General features: G+C 50.7%; 1 protein-coding gene across 1 annotated transcript in view; it reads left to right on the top strand.

Moving 5' to 3' along the window:
* Positions 1-14,870, top strand: part of CCDC33 (coiled-coil domain containing 33) — a 98,716-nt gene that overhangs the window by 31,691 nt on the left and 52,155 nt on the right. Inside the window, exons 8-10 of the mRNA XM_036455850.2 lie at positions 4,925-5,054; positions 5,625-5,758; positions 6,636-6,707. Of these exons, the coding sequence (XP_036311743.1) occupies positions 4,925-5,054; positions 5,625-5,758; positions 6,636-6,707 (336 nt within the window). The remainder of the gene's footprint in view (positions 1-4,924; positions 5,055-5,624; positions 5,759-6,635; positions 6,708-14,870) is intronic.

The raw sequence follows: 14,870 nt of genomic DNA, 5'->3' as shown, positions 1-14,870 counted from the left end.
CTTCATTTAAAGGCAAAGACATTTGAAGAAGGTTTGGATGGACATGGACAAGAGTGATGGTGTTAGGAAGGGGTGGAACAAAGGGGGACCCTAGGGACAAAGGCTTCAAACCCGAGCCAATCCTTAGCCTGATTTCCCCAGAGTCATCTCGCACATGGACCTGCATTTGTTCAGAAAATTATAAACTAATCAGCAGGCAGTCCCAAGGGTCAGGAGGCACTGGCTGCTTTAATGAGTGAACCTCTCCCCACCCCCCGCCCTTCTCTGGCTGCTTTTGCTGCCTGGCTAGTCTGGGTGGCAGAGGTATCCTTTAATACAGAAACTTGCCGCAGTGCCTCTTGCATGTGTGGGACTCAAGGCCAGAGGTCCAGCAATGGCACCTTGTGGAAGGTCACCCAGTACTATAGCAGTTGGGCCAGGTTGAGAGCTTACTGGCATCCAGCACAGAGGTGCCCAGGTGCCAGGAGTGAGAGATGAGCTTCTATGGTAAAGTGAGATTAGGGGGTTAGTGGGCAGAGTCCCACCTGGAAGGAACACCAGTCAGCAATCCTGGGCTCAGAACTCACACAGACCTGCTGTGTCCCCACTCTGAGTTTCAGTTCCCTCTTCTCTCCAGTTGGGCAGGGGGCAATGGGGGAGGAGGGGACGGCGCAGGAACCCTAGCATCTGCCTCTCTGACAGGGGTTTGAGACTGGACCCACCTCTGTGACTTACTGAGTGACCTTTAGCAAGCTGCTCAATTTCTCTAGACCTACTGATTATTATCTTATTGGACTGTTAGGAAAACATAGAGGACTAACCTGTGCAAAGTGCCCAAGCCTGGGGTGAAGGTTAAATGGGCTCCATCCTTTTCATAGATGCCCCTCCCTTGATGCCAAATGCCCCCTTTGAGGCCCGCCTGGACATTGCCCTTGTCATGTTTGGCTACAAGTAGCAGGAACCCCAACTCACATGGAGTTAAGTTCTAAGGAAATTTAATGTCATACATTAAAAGGGTACCCCATGTAGGATGCTGCTAGAATTGGTTGACCTACTGGCTCAGCAGTATCCTCGGGGACTCAGGATCTTTCCAACACCCCTGAAATGCCATCCTCAGCTGGACAACTCATGGAGGCAAAATGTCTCAGCCTCCCATCTAGACATGACCAAGAATAGAGAAAACGGTTTTAATGAGGAACTTGAAACCTCCCCTGCAAACCCCTCCCCTACAGACCACCCCTCTCATCTCATTGGCCAGAACTAGGTCACATGCATTTCTCTCAGCCAATCCTGAGGGGGAGCATGGCATCACCTTGCAGTCGCTAATGCAGGAGAAGGGGGCATACTGGCCCAAAGTGGGTTCTGTTGGCTAGGAGGGAGGAGAGGAATGGTTGAGAGGTAGATGTCTGTTCACGCCTTTCAGAGCCTGGCAATGATGGTAAAATCTGAGCTCTGATGAGTCTGCCGGACCCAGCACAAGTCTGAGACTTAGGACTTGCTCCTACCCTCCTCCCAGAACTTTGAGGGGGAACATTGCCCAACAGGCTGCTCCTATTGGCCTGGCTTGCTACAGAGCTGAGGCGGAGCTCCTGGCCAATGAAACAAAAGCAGTGGTGAGAGAAACTGTCTGCACCCAGCATCATCTCCTGTCTCAGCCTCCGAAGCCGGTCTGTACCCAACCTCTCATGGGGCCTCTTATCATCCCACAGATCCTACCCTAGAGCTGGCCATGCCTCCACTCATGGCCAGGCCTCTCCCATCCATCTTGTCAGAAGCAGCCACAATGACCTCCTGCCCAGGACTAGTCCCTTCCACTGGACCTCTTGTCCTTCTCACCCATAAGACAAAGCCCTCACTGTCAGCCACATACACAGGCCTCACTTTCTCTAGTCTCCTGGCTCACTGCTCCAATTCTCAGAAGCATTCTCTAGTTCCAATGGGTAACTGGCTGTTCTCCACACCTGTATCGTCTCCTCTCACCTCTCAGTCTTCACCTCTACTGCACTCTGAGCCTGCATGGTCTTCCTCCTCATTACCAACTACGTGATCTTCCCCAGGTCAGAAATCATTGCTTTTTCTTCCGACACCCTAGCTTCCACAACCTGCAATTTGCTTAAGCCTCTGCATGAATCATGAATGGGTCGGGGGGGGGGGGGGGGGGGTTATCCCCTTGGAAGATGATGAACACTAGAAGAAGCAGGCTCTGGCTATAGCTCCCCCGAATGCCCTTTAGCACCCCAGAGGCATCAAGCATGGAGAAGCCACCAGTCAATGTTTGCTGAGTACAATTAATTGACTTTCACCTTCACAGCAAAATATCTATTATCTCCTTCAATCTTCACAACAGCACATCAGGACAAGAAGCAGAAAACATTGGAGGGTGACAAATCTGACTACAGAGAGGGAAAGAGACTTGCCAAAGGCTACACAGCAACGTTGAGATAGATCCCAGTCTCTTGGCATCATAGCTCCCTTGAGGTCCCACACTGCATCAGCTGTTGGCAGCTAATCTTCCCAGCATGGCTGTCACAAGCTTGAGCACAACCGGCAGCAGTGTGTGTGGTACGGGTATGGAGTGGGTGTAGGTGTGGGTGTGGGTGTGGGTATGGGTGTGGGTGTGGAGTGGATGTGGGTGTGGGTGTGGAGTGGGTGTGGGGGTGGGTGTGGGTGTGATGTGGGGGTGGGTGTGGGGGTGGGTGTGGGTGTAGGTGTGGGTGTGAGTGTGGGTGTGAGTGTGAGTGTGGTGTGGGTGTGAGTGTGGTGTGGGTGTGGGTGTGGGTGTGAGTATGGGTGTGAGTATGGATGTGGTGTGTAGGTGTGGGTGTGATGTGTGTGTGTGTGTGGGTGTGTGTGTGGGTGTGTGTGTGTGGGTATGGGTGTGGGTGTGGGTGTGGGTGTGATGTGGGTGTGGCTGTGGGTGTGTGTGTGGGTGTGATGTGGGTGTGGATGTGATGTGGGTGTGTGTGGGTGTGGGTGTGGGTGTGATGTGGGTGTGGCTGTGGTTGTGGGATTGGGTGTGATGTGGGTGTGGGTGTGGGTGTGATGTGGGTGTGGGTGTGATGTGGGTGTGATGTGGGTGTGGGTGTGATGTGGGTGTGATGTGGGTGTGGCTGTGGTTGTGGCCAACCTTGATTCCTTTCCCCTGCCCACTACACATACAGGAGAGGCACACACACTCAATTCTCAGTCTGAAGGGATCTTTTGTTGGGAACCCAATGAGTCCCCTTTTCTGGGAGGAGCTGTCCATGCTGGGCAGACAGACACCATTTCCGGCTTTGTGGACCTCATTTGACACGTAACCAGACCACAGAGAGGGCAGCCAGCATCCATTCAATACCCCTCTCCCAGGGTGGAGGCAAGGGATAGGGCAGCGGGGGGCTGAGTCACAGGTCCTTGAGTGCCCAATGCCTGGCAGGTGGTCCAGGCTATTGAATGCCCTCTGGCACCCAGGAGAATGGCGGGGGGAGAGGGGGGGCGGGAAGCCTTTGGGACGGCATGGTTTGGCAATCAATCCTAAAAGATAACTTCCAAGAGCCACTGAACCTAGAAGCAGTTTCTCTAACTGACCTCATGGCCAAGCAGCTGTCTGGGCACTGTACCATCACCTGCTTGCAGGAACACTGCCGTCACCTCGGCCACTGCCTGTGTTCAGGCCCCTCCCCAGGGGAGGGACTGGGCAGACACAGCTGAGCCTCCAGCTGAGCCTCAGACTGGGGCAGGCACATTACTGTGACAGGCATTAGGGTCCTGCCACCGCCGGGGGAGCAGACCCACTGATGTTTTGCGATCCTCCGTCAATAGCCCTGAAGCCGGTAGTGCATTTGCATTGACCTTTCCAGGGATGACTGATTCCAGCGGGAATGGGAGGGGGGCCTCCGCCATTGTTGCTGATAGCCCCTGGCTGGGGCAGAGGCAAGACCGCCAGTAAGAGAGAGCGCACCAATGACTCCCCTGTGCTGGGATGTGCAGGACGGCCTACTGGGGTTATAGGGTGACACCCCCATGTCTCAGTCCCCACTCCCCCCATTCTGGGTTTCCTCCACCTGGAGTCCTCTAGTGTTCCAGGAGCCCTCCACTCAAGCCACCTCCATGTTTTTTGCTGGGCTGTTTTCCCACTCAGACTTTCCTTTTTCCCTTGCTCTGCCGGTCCTCCTTCAGAGCCTTCCACCGGTCCCTCTTCCTACCAGGTGGCTTTTCTGACCACCCCCAGGTGTCGCAGACCCTTATTTGGGGACTATAGTTAATGCTGTCTTGTTTCATTGTTTAAATGGCACACGAGCTGCTGCATTAATGTGTCATCAAACCCCTTGAAATTCAGTTGAAGAACTGGCATGGCCTCTGCGAGGAGCTGGGAAGCCTGTGAGGGACAGAGGGGCTGTGACAGGTTAGAGGTCATGTCTGATGTGGCATTTCTGATGCCAGCAGCCGTGGGTGTGAATGTTGGTGCAACTCTTTAGGAAAACAGTCTATCCATAAGAAATTTCTTTAACTCAAATTTCTATTTTCGATACTAAGGACACCATTTGAAATGCAGAGAGATATGTCAAAGAACATTCAATGCATGTTATTACAGGAAAAATAGGAAGGGAGAAACCAGGGCACTTGGACATGACAGAAGAGCCAATTCTGAGTGACAAATGTTACTTCTGATTGTGGGTATGTTTAAGTAAATTTTAGAAATGGGATGTTAGAATAGCAATCATATACGAAAGAGGCATAGGAAAAGACTAGAAAAATGTACTGTCTTCAGTATAGGAATTTAGGGGATTTTTAATTTTTCTACTTTTCTGTATTTTTCCAAGTTTATTCATTAAGTGTGTGTGTTGCTTTTATAATTGAGACAAAAGTTTGTGGCATATATAGACATGCACAGAACCCAGTATTTGGACACCCTTGCTTGGGGAGAAGCTATGGCCCATCATCTGCTCCCACCTCCTCCTTTCAGCTGTCCAAGCCCGGGGGACCCCCGGAGCTGCCCCAGTGGAATCAGTCCTTCCTCTTCCAAGGCCGAGACGGAGCCACCAGCTTCTCAGAAGACACCGCCTTGGTGCTGGAGTACTACACCTCGACTTCAAGTAAGGGCACGCATGTGACAGGGTTTTCAGACCATCCTGCCTCTGCATCTGCAGCGGTGGTCCCGGGGCCACCTCCCAGTGCACACAGACAGGCAGCGGAGTGCCAGGCTGCCTTCCTTGTCTAAATTGCAGCTCTGGAGTACAGGCCCTCTTCTCATTCTGGGTCCAAGTGGTTTTATTGCATCACCACTCCTCCCCATGCACTATCAGTGAGGTGGGGGAGATGGGGCTCTCAGGACTCACATCCTGGGGAGTGGAGAGGAGACAGATTTCGAGAATAGCCGATCCACCATCTTCAGTCCACACTATAAGACGAAGCCCCCAGAAATAGGGGCAAGAGAGATACATATCAATACCCAGACTCAGGAATATGCTTAGAGCTGGCCTTGAACTCAGTAAGCCCTGAAGAGCAGAGAAGGAGGAGGATATTTGTGGGCAAATGCCAGGAGGTGGGTGGTGAGGGATGGGAGGGTTGGGTACTAAAGGATGGGCCCCTTGTGGGGCTGGGAGCTGAAAAGCCTCAGGGGGGACTTTGTTGGGAGCCTCAGCTTGTCCTCCCCCTGACCACAGTGAAGGGCGGTGAGTCATGGAACTTCGGAAAGCCCTTGGGAGTCTCTGTGTTGCCATTGAAGAGCCATTTGTATTCCAAGATGCTGAGAGGAAAAGGCCTGAATGGGTTTCGAATAGAGAGACTCCCCATCACCGTGAGTTTGCCACCTGGCAAGTCCACCCTGACCCACCCTGCCCCGCCTTGCTCTTCCATGCCTCACCATCACAGGCGAGTCTGGCTTCTCCAGCAGCTTCCAGCAGGGCCCCCCACCCTTGAAGCTGATCGCTGTCAAGTGTGAGGACCATCCACAAACACAGGAAGTCCATCTTGCCCTTGGGCTTGTGATGAAATTGCCCCAGAGCAACTTGGGATAGCAACAAGAGCTCAGGCCTCTATCCAGCGAGACCTGAGTTCAAATCCTGACTTACCCTAGTCCTCATGGTAGAAGCTAGGCCAAGTTATTTGACCTCTCTAAATCTCAGAGTGCCCAACTCTAAAATGGGAGCATGTTTGTATACAGTCTCTCTGTTTAATAAGAATTGAGAACTCAAACTCAAGAGCCAGACTAACTAGGTTCAAATTCTGGTCCTACCACTTACCAGCTTTCATGACTGTGGGAAAATTACTTAAAGTCTCAGCATCTCAGTTTCCTTGTCTGTAAAATGGGTTCATAGTAATAATATTTTTTTTTCATAGGTTTGCTGTGAGATTTTGGGGGAAATGCCCATAAAGCACTTAGAACAGAATAAGTTCTCAATAAGAATTAACACATTATTATCATCATTGTCGACTTCTATCCCATCTTTTTCACTAAAATACTTCTGGTCATAAGAGACCTTCCTTACTCACCAGGAGGCAAGTCTGAAGGTGCCAGTCAGGTCTCTAGTGTGGGGAAGGGTGTACAGAGCGGTGTGGTTGAGGAAGGAAGGAGGCTTGGCCTCAGCAGGCACCTTCCTGAGTAATCAGAAGAGTGGGCTCAGAGAGGCAGAGCTGCCCTGGACATCATGGTCTGACTGCTCCCTTCTCTCTAGGACACCAAGCTGAAAACCCTGAATGGCGAGGCCCCCACGGTAGATCTCTCCTTTCAGCTGCTTTCCTCTGAGGTAAGGCTGAAGGCCAGGGGAAGTTGGGGGGGCTGGAAGCACTGTGCCTCCTCCAGGAGCCCCTCGGTGCGTTCCAGCCTCCTTCGCAATTGCTGGCCTTGTTCAGGGCTGGCTCAGGGTTCAGTGGGGAGGGAACTGTTGGTTTAGATGGAAACGTCTGGGGGTGACTTGAGGCTACAGAGAACCAGAGAGAAGGCTTAGTTAGAAAGAGGAGAGTTGGAGGAGAAAGTCTGGGAGTTAGCCTCTAAGCTGGTCTAAGCCAAGCTGGTTCCATAGGGTGACTAGAACATGAGCTTCTGTAGCTTATAACAAACTCAGCAGTTTAAAAAACACCCACAGATGAGTTCAGACTCTGCAGTAGGCAGACCTACACGACATGGCTGAGAACTGAATGCTGGCAGGTCGAGCTCCTTTCTGGAGGCTATGGGAAGACTGAGCTCCTAGACTCATTTGGGTTGTCATCAGAACCCAGTTCCTGACCCAGTTGTAGGACTGAGGTCCGATTTCCTTGCCGGCTGTCAGCCAGGGGCCTCTCTCAACTCCTAGAGGCTGCCCACGTTCTTTCTCACAATGGCCTCCTCCATCTTCAAACCAGCAGGATGGAGGGTTCTCTCTTTTCCACATCCAGTGTGGCTGGGGATTAAGAAAATGAAATAGAGATAGAAGGGAAAAGCTGGGGCAGGGTGGGATCATTGTCCTCTGACATGGACAGAGGCAGGAACAGTGATCCAGAGCCAAAACAGCATGTTTATTTTATATAACAAATACCAGGAAGTTTTACTAAAAGTAAAGACAAAGGAGATTATTCCCATTCTTGGGTGGGCCCCAGTCCTATCTATTCCTGGTGCTTGGCTGGATTTAGATAATACAGCCCACTCCAGCACCTGGGCAGAAATGAAGATCAAGCTGAGAACACTGCTGCCTTTTGGCAAAGCGTGTTTCCAAAATGTGGCTTTGCCAACACCACTGTATTCAGTTGACAATAATTAAAGAAATGCCCATGTGCCTTCCCAGGCGCTCTCTACACAGCAGCATGCTAATTCCCTCTCAAACTTTCAAACTCTGGATTCCTCTTCTGTCAGCATATACAGAAAATGTTCTGCTTTTTGAAGGGTCATGGGAAAGGTTGTGCCCACTCTGATAACATTCCCATCTTATGGTGCATGGTGCCATTAAACATAAGCACAAGAGTGACAGCTCAGCATGCTCAGGTTCTGGGAGTTAGGGTATGGACTCTTGAGGGCCCATTGTAGGAATGCTGCCTACCACAGCTGGGTTGGTCCAAGTAGAAAAATACCAGGAGCTGAGCCCTGCCTGACGGATGAGATTCTCTCTAGCCAATCATACCTGGGCTCTGAGTCCAGATTGAATCCATCATTTGGCCCCAGTGCACCCTGCAGTCACCTGCTGTAATTTGTCCACTGTCCCTTCTAGGGTTTATCCAGAAACATATCAGCCTGCATACACAAGGCCTCTCGTGAGTGTCTGAGACCTCCCATCAGCACTCCCTGCTGTGCAACGTTCTACTTTGCCTTCTAGAGCATCCTCTAATTCCTATGAGAGAGTTTGTTAGGTAGCTGACATACCCCCTCCCAAACCAGGAGCCAGAGGCACTGAGAGGGGAGAACACAGAGGCAGTGAAAGACACCAAGAAAGGGGAAAGACAGTCCTTGGAGAAAAATGTCACAGATTACCCAAATTAGAGCTCAGTGCTCCAGCCCTTCTTCTCAGGGTCTAGGAGAGGCCACTGCCAGCCCTTTCCTCACCTCCCCCTACCTCCCACCCTTTCACTGGGACAAGTGTGCTCTGAGGACCCAAAGGAGCATCAAGCCATCAAGGCACTGGGGGATCCAAGCAGGCAACAGGCAGGTGTGCAGGACATTTTCCCAGCTGCCCAGGGGCTGGGCACAAAGATCTTGGTGATGAATTATTCACCGGAGCTGTGCTAAGTGCAGAATTAATCCCTTTCCTTCCAGCTGGCGACCTCACTAAATTATCCCTCCAAGTCATGCGGGAAAACGCTGTGAATTCATTGAGCTGCTGAGTGTTTTGATCTGGGCCTTGTGATTTTAGCTTTCCCTTCCCCCGCTCCCCCTCCCCCTGAAGGTGGGTAAAAACCTTTCAGTAATGGATTTCTGAGAAAAAAGGAAAAGAAAGAGGGTGGAGATCCGGTGTGTACCAGGAAAATAATACCAGAGGAAATTAAGATTCTACAGCCTAGAATTCACTCACGCAGTTCTACACATATTCATTTACACAATAGCATTCAAATAACCACACAGTCATTTATGTGCACAAGTGCACACGCACACCTTTGCCAGGGTGCACACATTTAACACATGTGTGCATGCTCATACACACATGCAAACTGACCCACAAATATTTTCACACATAGGACTGCAGGCCTTCATCTCTGGAGCCCCACGTCCATGTGGCTTACAATGCTGTCTTAAGTGAGGCTCCTTGCTCATGGTCAGATGTGCTGTAGAGAGGAAATAACTCAGGAAAAATAAACATGCATGCCTTCCTGCTTGAGGACATAGCCTGTTTTCCTGGAGCCTCCACAGGAAAGCACAGACCATCCTGGCTAATTGATATTTTGGTGAACACAGTCTCCCCCCACCCACTGCTCCCATTCTTAAAGCTCTAGGAACAAGAGCGCTGTGGTCTATTCCAAATTAGGCGCAGAGGAATCTCAACAGCCCACCCTGGACAGGAATCTCCTTGACAACATCTACCATGGGTGATCAGCCAGTCTCTCCTCTTGCTCTGCCTTGGCCAGGAGCTCATTACCTCTAGAAGCAACCCACGCCATAACTCAGTAGCTACAACTGATAGAAACACTCAACCCCCAGTGAGCCCACCCTCCCTCCAAGGGCCCTCTCTCTGCCCCAGGCTACTGACTCTGTCCTCGGGCTGCAGTGCAATGCCAGCAAGCCTCGTGCACCCGGTTGGAGAGACACTGGGACGTGGTCAGCCATCCAGCATGCTGGTGGGCAGACTAGCCAACAAAGCCAGCCATTTCAGTGAATGGCAAGAACGGGTGGTCTCCTGGTTTGGGATATTGTACCTGAAGCTGGTTGTGTTGGTAATTGATTAAGATTTTCCCTCTAGTGGGGCTTCTCTATGGGACTGTTGTAGTGTAACCTCCATTTTACAAAGAGTGCCTCAAAAAGTGGAATTATGGAGTCATTTCTTAAAAGCCAGCAGCATACAAGGGGCTAAACTTCCAAATCTTGAAGCCCTGAACAGCTTGCCACGTCTGGCTTATATTGGCAGAATATCACAAAAGTATCGATTATATCTTTGGGTCTGGAATAAGGAACTTGTTTCATGATTTTACAGAAGTGAAACTGAGCAAGTTAGTTATCTAAATTATCTTCGAATCACTGAATCAACAGAAACACATTATCTGGGACCACCGGGGCAATTTAGAATAATTGTGCTGTCCAGATTCTGGGATCACTAAGTCAACAGGAATGCACTATCTGTAGCTACTGAGGCAATTAAGGATAATTGATCTGTCATAGTTCCCAGAAAAATGTACTTCAGTAACCAATGAGATCACAATCACCATCATCAATGGAGTATTAGGATAGCATACATAAGTTCAGAAAATCAAAATAACTTTCTATTGTTTTTTCAAACAAAGAAGTACAGAACCCAAACAGCAGTTTCTACTACCATACTTCAGGACCTGCTGCTTTGAGTGATCTGATTCAAGCCAGAGCTGTGTATATACATGAGTAGGTATATAGCTACGCTTAGATACAAAGAAATCTCCCCTTATTGCACATTCTAGGGGGGTTGGCCTTGGAGGCCCACTGTGCTCTAAGAACCCCTGAGTCTGTGGCTACTGCACATATATATACATGAATAAGCCTTTGGTCTTCTTCCCTCCTTCTCTGATGCTGGCCTCTTCTCTTTGAAGAGTGTGATCTGCTCCGCTGAGAGTCTATGCTTCCCCAGGCTAAGCAGCCTCTTCTTTTAACGAATTGGCTTCAAATTTCCACAGTATCCTGGGTGCCCTCCAGTTCACAGACATCCTCTTTTAAGTGAGGCCCACCCTGACCAGGTTTCTAGGCCCAGCTATGTGCACTGGGCCATGTGCACTGGAGCCTGGATGCACATATTAGGCGCTCCTTGGGGAGGGGCGGGTCTTAGGGCTGGGGCTTGGGATCCAGAGTCTTGTCCAGGCCGGGTGCCAGGGCACAAAGCAGAGGTAGCTCACGGCCCTGAGAGATGCTGGCAGAACTTGAAACCCACAGGCTTCCATGGATTTTGGCACAGGGAGGATACATTTGAGGAAAGGAGGAATCTGCTGCCACCCCTTGGAGGAGGGGGTGGCTCCCAATCAGTCTGCCCTCCCCTTCCCTAATCCCCTCACAGAAAGGGGCAGGTGGGGCTGCTCTGAAATGATACCATGCTGCTCTGGTGTTTTAATTCAAACTACTGATTACAACACTATCTCTGGAGACCTGCCCAAAGTGGAGGCATAGGCAGGACATAGGCTCCTGGCTTTGATTGGTGAATTTTCACAAATTTAGTTGAAAAGCACACATGACAGCCATAGGCTGGTTCTCTGAGAAGCCCCGACACAAGCTTGCCTCCATTTCCTCACAAGCATGGCTGCCTGGAAGGCCCAGTGTCCAGGATAGCATAGCAGCCTCCTTGGCTGGTCTGTCCTCATCCCAAGACACCAGCTCTGAAAATACTACCATAAGGACAATGGTAGATCCAGAGAAAGAGACCCTTCCCCTCCCACAACCTCACAACATCCCTGCCTATCTTTCCTTCTGCCCCAGACTGCTACAACCCCTTCAGGCCAAATGGCAGAAAGCAGGAACAGGCCTATCTCTCCCCAAGCTCACAGGTACTTTCTTCCACCTGCTCAGATTCTAGGCCCAAGTCAACTCAAAAGAAGGTGCGAATGGTGGGTAAGAGGCAAGAGCCTGTGGTTTTCCAGGGTTCACTATGCCCGAACCTATCCCAGTTGCTCCATGCCTTGGGGACAAATAAGTACAGAACCCAGCTCTGTACACAACTCTGGCTTGAATTGGTCCCCGCACAGTCTCTTGGTTATCATACAACTCCCCACCTGGTGCTCTCCACCTCAAGGAGGGAGTTTGACACTCCTTCCAAAGCACAGGGTTCTACAGAATCTACCTGCTCACTTCTTGTGACAGCAAGCTCATTACTTCCCAGGAAGCCCTTTCCAGCATCTGTCATCTCCCTTGTAAACCTCTTCCTTCTGTCTCTTTCCAGTTCCTCCCCCTGACCCTACCTTTTCTTTCCTGAGGCCAGCCCCACAGAAGTCAGCTCCCAGGCCCACATCAGCTCTACTGCTGCCTGCAAACTTTGTTATATCATCTCCAGCCTGACCAGCTCTCCTTCCTCTGATTCTGTGGACAGTAAACTGCAATTCGCGAGCCACATGTGGCTCTTTGGCCCCTTAAGTGTGGCTCTTTCACAGAATACCACAACCTGAGTGAGTCTGTTTTGAAGAAGTGATGTTAGAAGAGATTTAAGTTTAAAAAATTTGGCTCTCAAAAGAAATTTCAATCATGGTACTGTTGATATTTGGCTCTGTTGACTAATGAGTTTGTCAACCACTGCTCTGACTGATCTTTGTCCTACTTGGTTTCTCCTTCTCATCCTCCTGGCCGACTCCTCTTGATAAGACCGCTCTTAAAACTCCCCCCAAAACGTGGGGCCAGATCAACATTGGAGGATAGAATAGGGCCATTACCCCTTTCTCCAAACACATTCTCCCCTTTGGTACAGCCAAAGTCTGTCATTTACTTTATTATTAACCTACACCACAGGGATCCATTGAAAGTCTGTGGGTCCAGGCTGGCATGTGAGCCATTGTCAGGAGCATCTTCACCTTCTACTGCTCTATTTCAAACTTGGGCAGGGTTCTCTTCCCTGCCGGTTTCACCTTCTCCATCTCAGCCATTGTCTGGGCTTATGATCATTCTGGACCCTGATTTTATCATGCATCACATTTACAGTCCTGCCTCCATCCCCACCGCAACCTTTGTATCATCTGTGGATGTGGTCAGGACACTTTGAGTACTAAAAAGTGTGCATCCTTCAAACTGGGTTTGAATCCTGAATCTTCCACTTGATCTTGGAGTTTTGCTTTCCTTATCTAAAGGAAGGGGTTGTGATTCCTACCAGCCAGGAATATAGTAAAAATTGACAGGAGGAGCATGAGTAAGTGCCCAGCACAGTGTCTTACAGACACTTGGTGAGGGGAGTGCTTAACATTCATTGTTCACCCAGGTTGCTGACAAGCACCTGAACTCTTCAGGGATGAGGGCAGGAATCCTGAGGGAGTGGAACAGTGGAGCCCTGCTAACCCTCACTTGTTGCCCACCCCTCATGACAGCCCCCCCCCCCCCCCGATTCATGTCTATAAGGACATCAGGAAGCCTTGCCAAGTGCTGAAGATAAACATCACCAGCACCACATTGGTTTCACAGCAATTTTTCAGGGAATGAAGAAATGGAAAAGAGACAATCATCTCTCCAGAGACCAGACTTGCTGGAGTTCCCAGTGTACCCTGCCCTGAGCTTGGGGCTATGGAGGAGATAAGAAAGTAAAGACCTGCTTTTTGGCCCTGAGCTCCCACATCAGGGTGAGCAGGGCTGGACCAAGTCATACTGCAGGTCTATCCCAAACACCTCACCAACCACAGGCCCTATGATGCTTTAAGAAAGTGTGCCTGTGACTCCCAGCCCACAGATGAAGTATATTGATTCAGGATGCAAGGATGGCTAAGGAAACTAGAGCCCTGGTGCATGAAAATTGATGCACTGGTGGGGGGGGGGAGGGGGCCACAGCCTGGCCTGCACCCTCTCATAACCCAGGACCCTTTGGGTAGGGTCCCTAGGTCTGGCCTGAGATCAGGGCCTATCATGGCTTTCCTTCCCCCGCCTGCAGGCAGCTGGCCCCAACCCCACTGCTGACACTGCTTTTCATCTGTTCAGCACTGCACCCCCCTCCCCTGCCACCGGTGGCCTCCCTCTGCAGGCGACAGGCGTGGGGTGCGATGGCTTGGCTGGCCTGGTCCTCCCTCTGCGGGGCTATCACTGGCCAGCCACACACCTGCCACAGGGTTGCTGCTGGTGGCCTGGACCTCCCTCTTTCTTTGCTGGGGGGTGGGGCTAGCCCTGCAAGGGGCTATCTGCCTACCTAATCATCCCTAACTGCTTGCCTGCCTACTTGATCACCCCTAAGTGCTTACGGGGGAGGGAGGGAAGGAAGTGGGGACGGCCAGCCCGGCAAGGGGCCGGGTGGTTTTAGTCTCTGGACATTCTTGTCATTACACTCATGGTGGCTGGCCTTTTATTATATAGGATTAGAGGCCCAATGCATAAAATTTGAGCAAGAGTAGCCCTTCCTTCCCCTGGCTGCCGGTACCGGCTTCCTGCAGGCACTGGGACCAGGCTTCCCTCACAGAGAGAGGCCCCACCTCCCACCACAGCCCACCAGTAAGTGGCCTGGGCTCACTCTGCAAGGTGATCATGGGGGATGGCTGGGCCCCAACCAATCACATTGCACCCACTTTGGCTGATCTACCACCAGTGGGTGTCATAGTATGGTCCCAGATGGTCATCCAGATGGTTGTTCGGCTGTTTGGTGATTCAGTCAATTTGTATATTATGCTTTTATTATATAGGATTATATAAGATTAGAATCCTTGCCAGAATTTTCTTTAAATTATTGTATATCACTGACTCCTCTCCCCTGATCCCACAGCTGGCTTTTAGATTAACCCTCTGACATCATTTACTAAAGAATGAATCATGGCTTGGTTGGCTGACAGACCCAGAGCTTCAAACCCCATGGCAGCTGAAAGGCCATGCAGGATGCCATAATTGAGGCTTGCCATACGTAGGGGAGGCAGCAAGCCCTCCTGGAGGGGGCCTGTTGTCTGAGCCTTCAGCTGAAGAGATAAGAACCTAAACTTCAGCAACAGGAAATGACAAAGCAGTGACTGATGGGGAGCCACTGTACAGGGCTCGTTATGGCGTTTGCCAGCAGTCGAGACACCCTTATCATGTAGAAAATTGCATCAGGCCCCCTGAATTACTAGCGATTGGAAGTAGATTTCTTGGGACGCACTTTGTTAGATACCTAATGAGAGGGAGGTGA

Source organism: Pipistrellus kuhlii, unplaced genomic scaffold, assembly GCF_014108245.1.
Source record: "Pipistrellus kuhlii isolate mPipKuh1 unplaced genomic scaffold, mPipKuh1.p scaffold_m20_p_1, whole genome shotgun sequence".
Taxonomy (NCBI): Eukaryota; Metazoa; Chordata; class Mammalia; order Chiroptera; family Vespertilionidae; genus Pipistrellus; species Pipistrellus kuhlii.
This window is presented reverse-complemented; position numbering and strand designations above follow the sequence as displayed.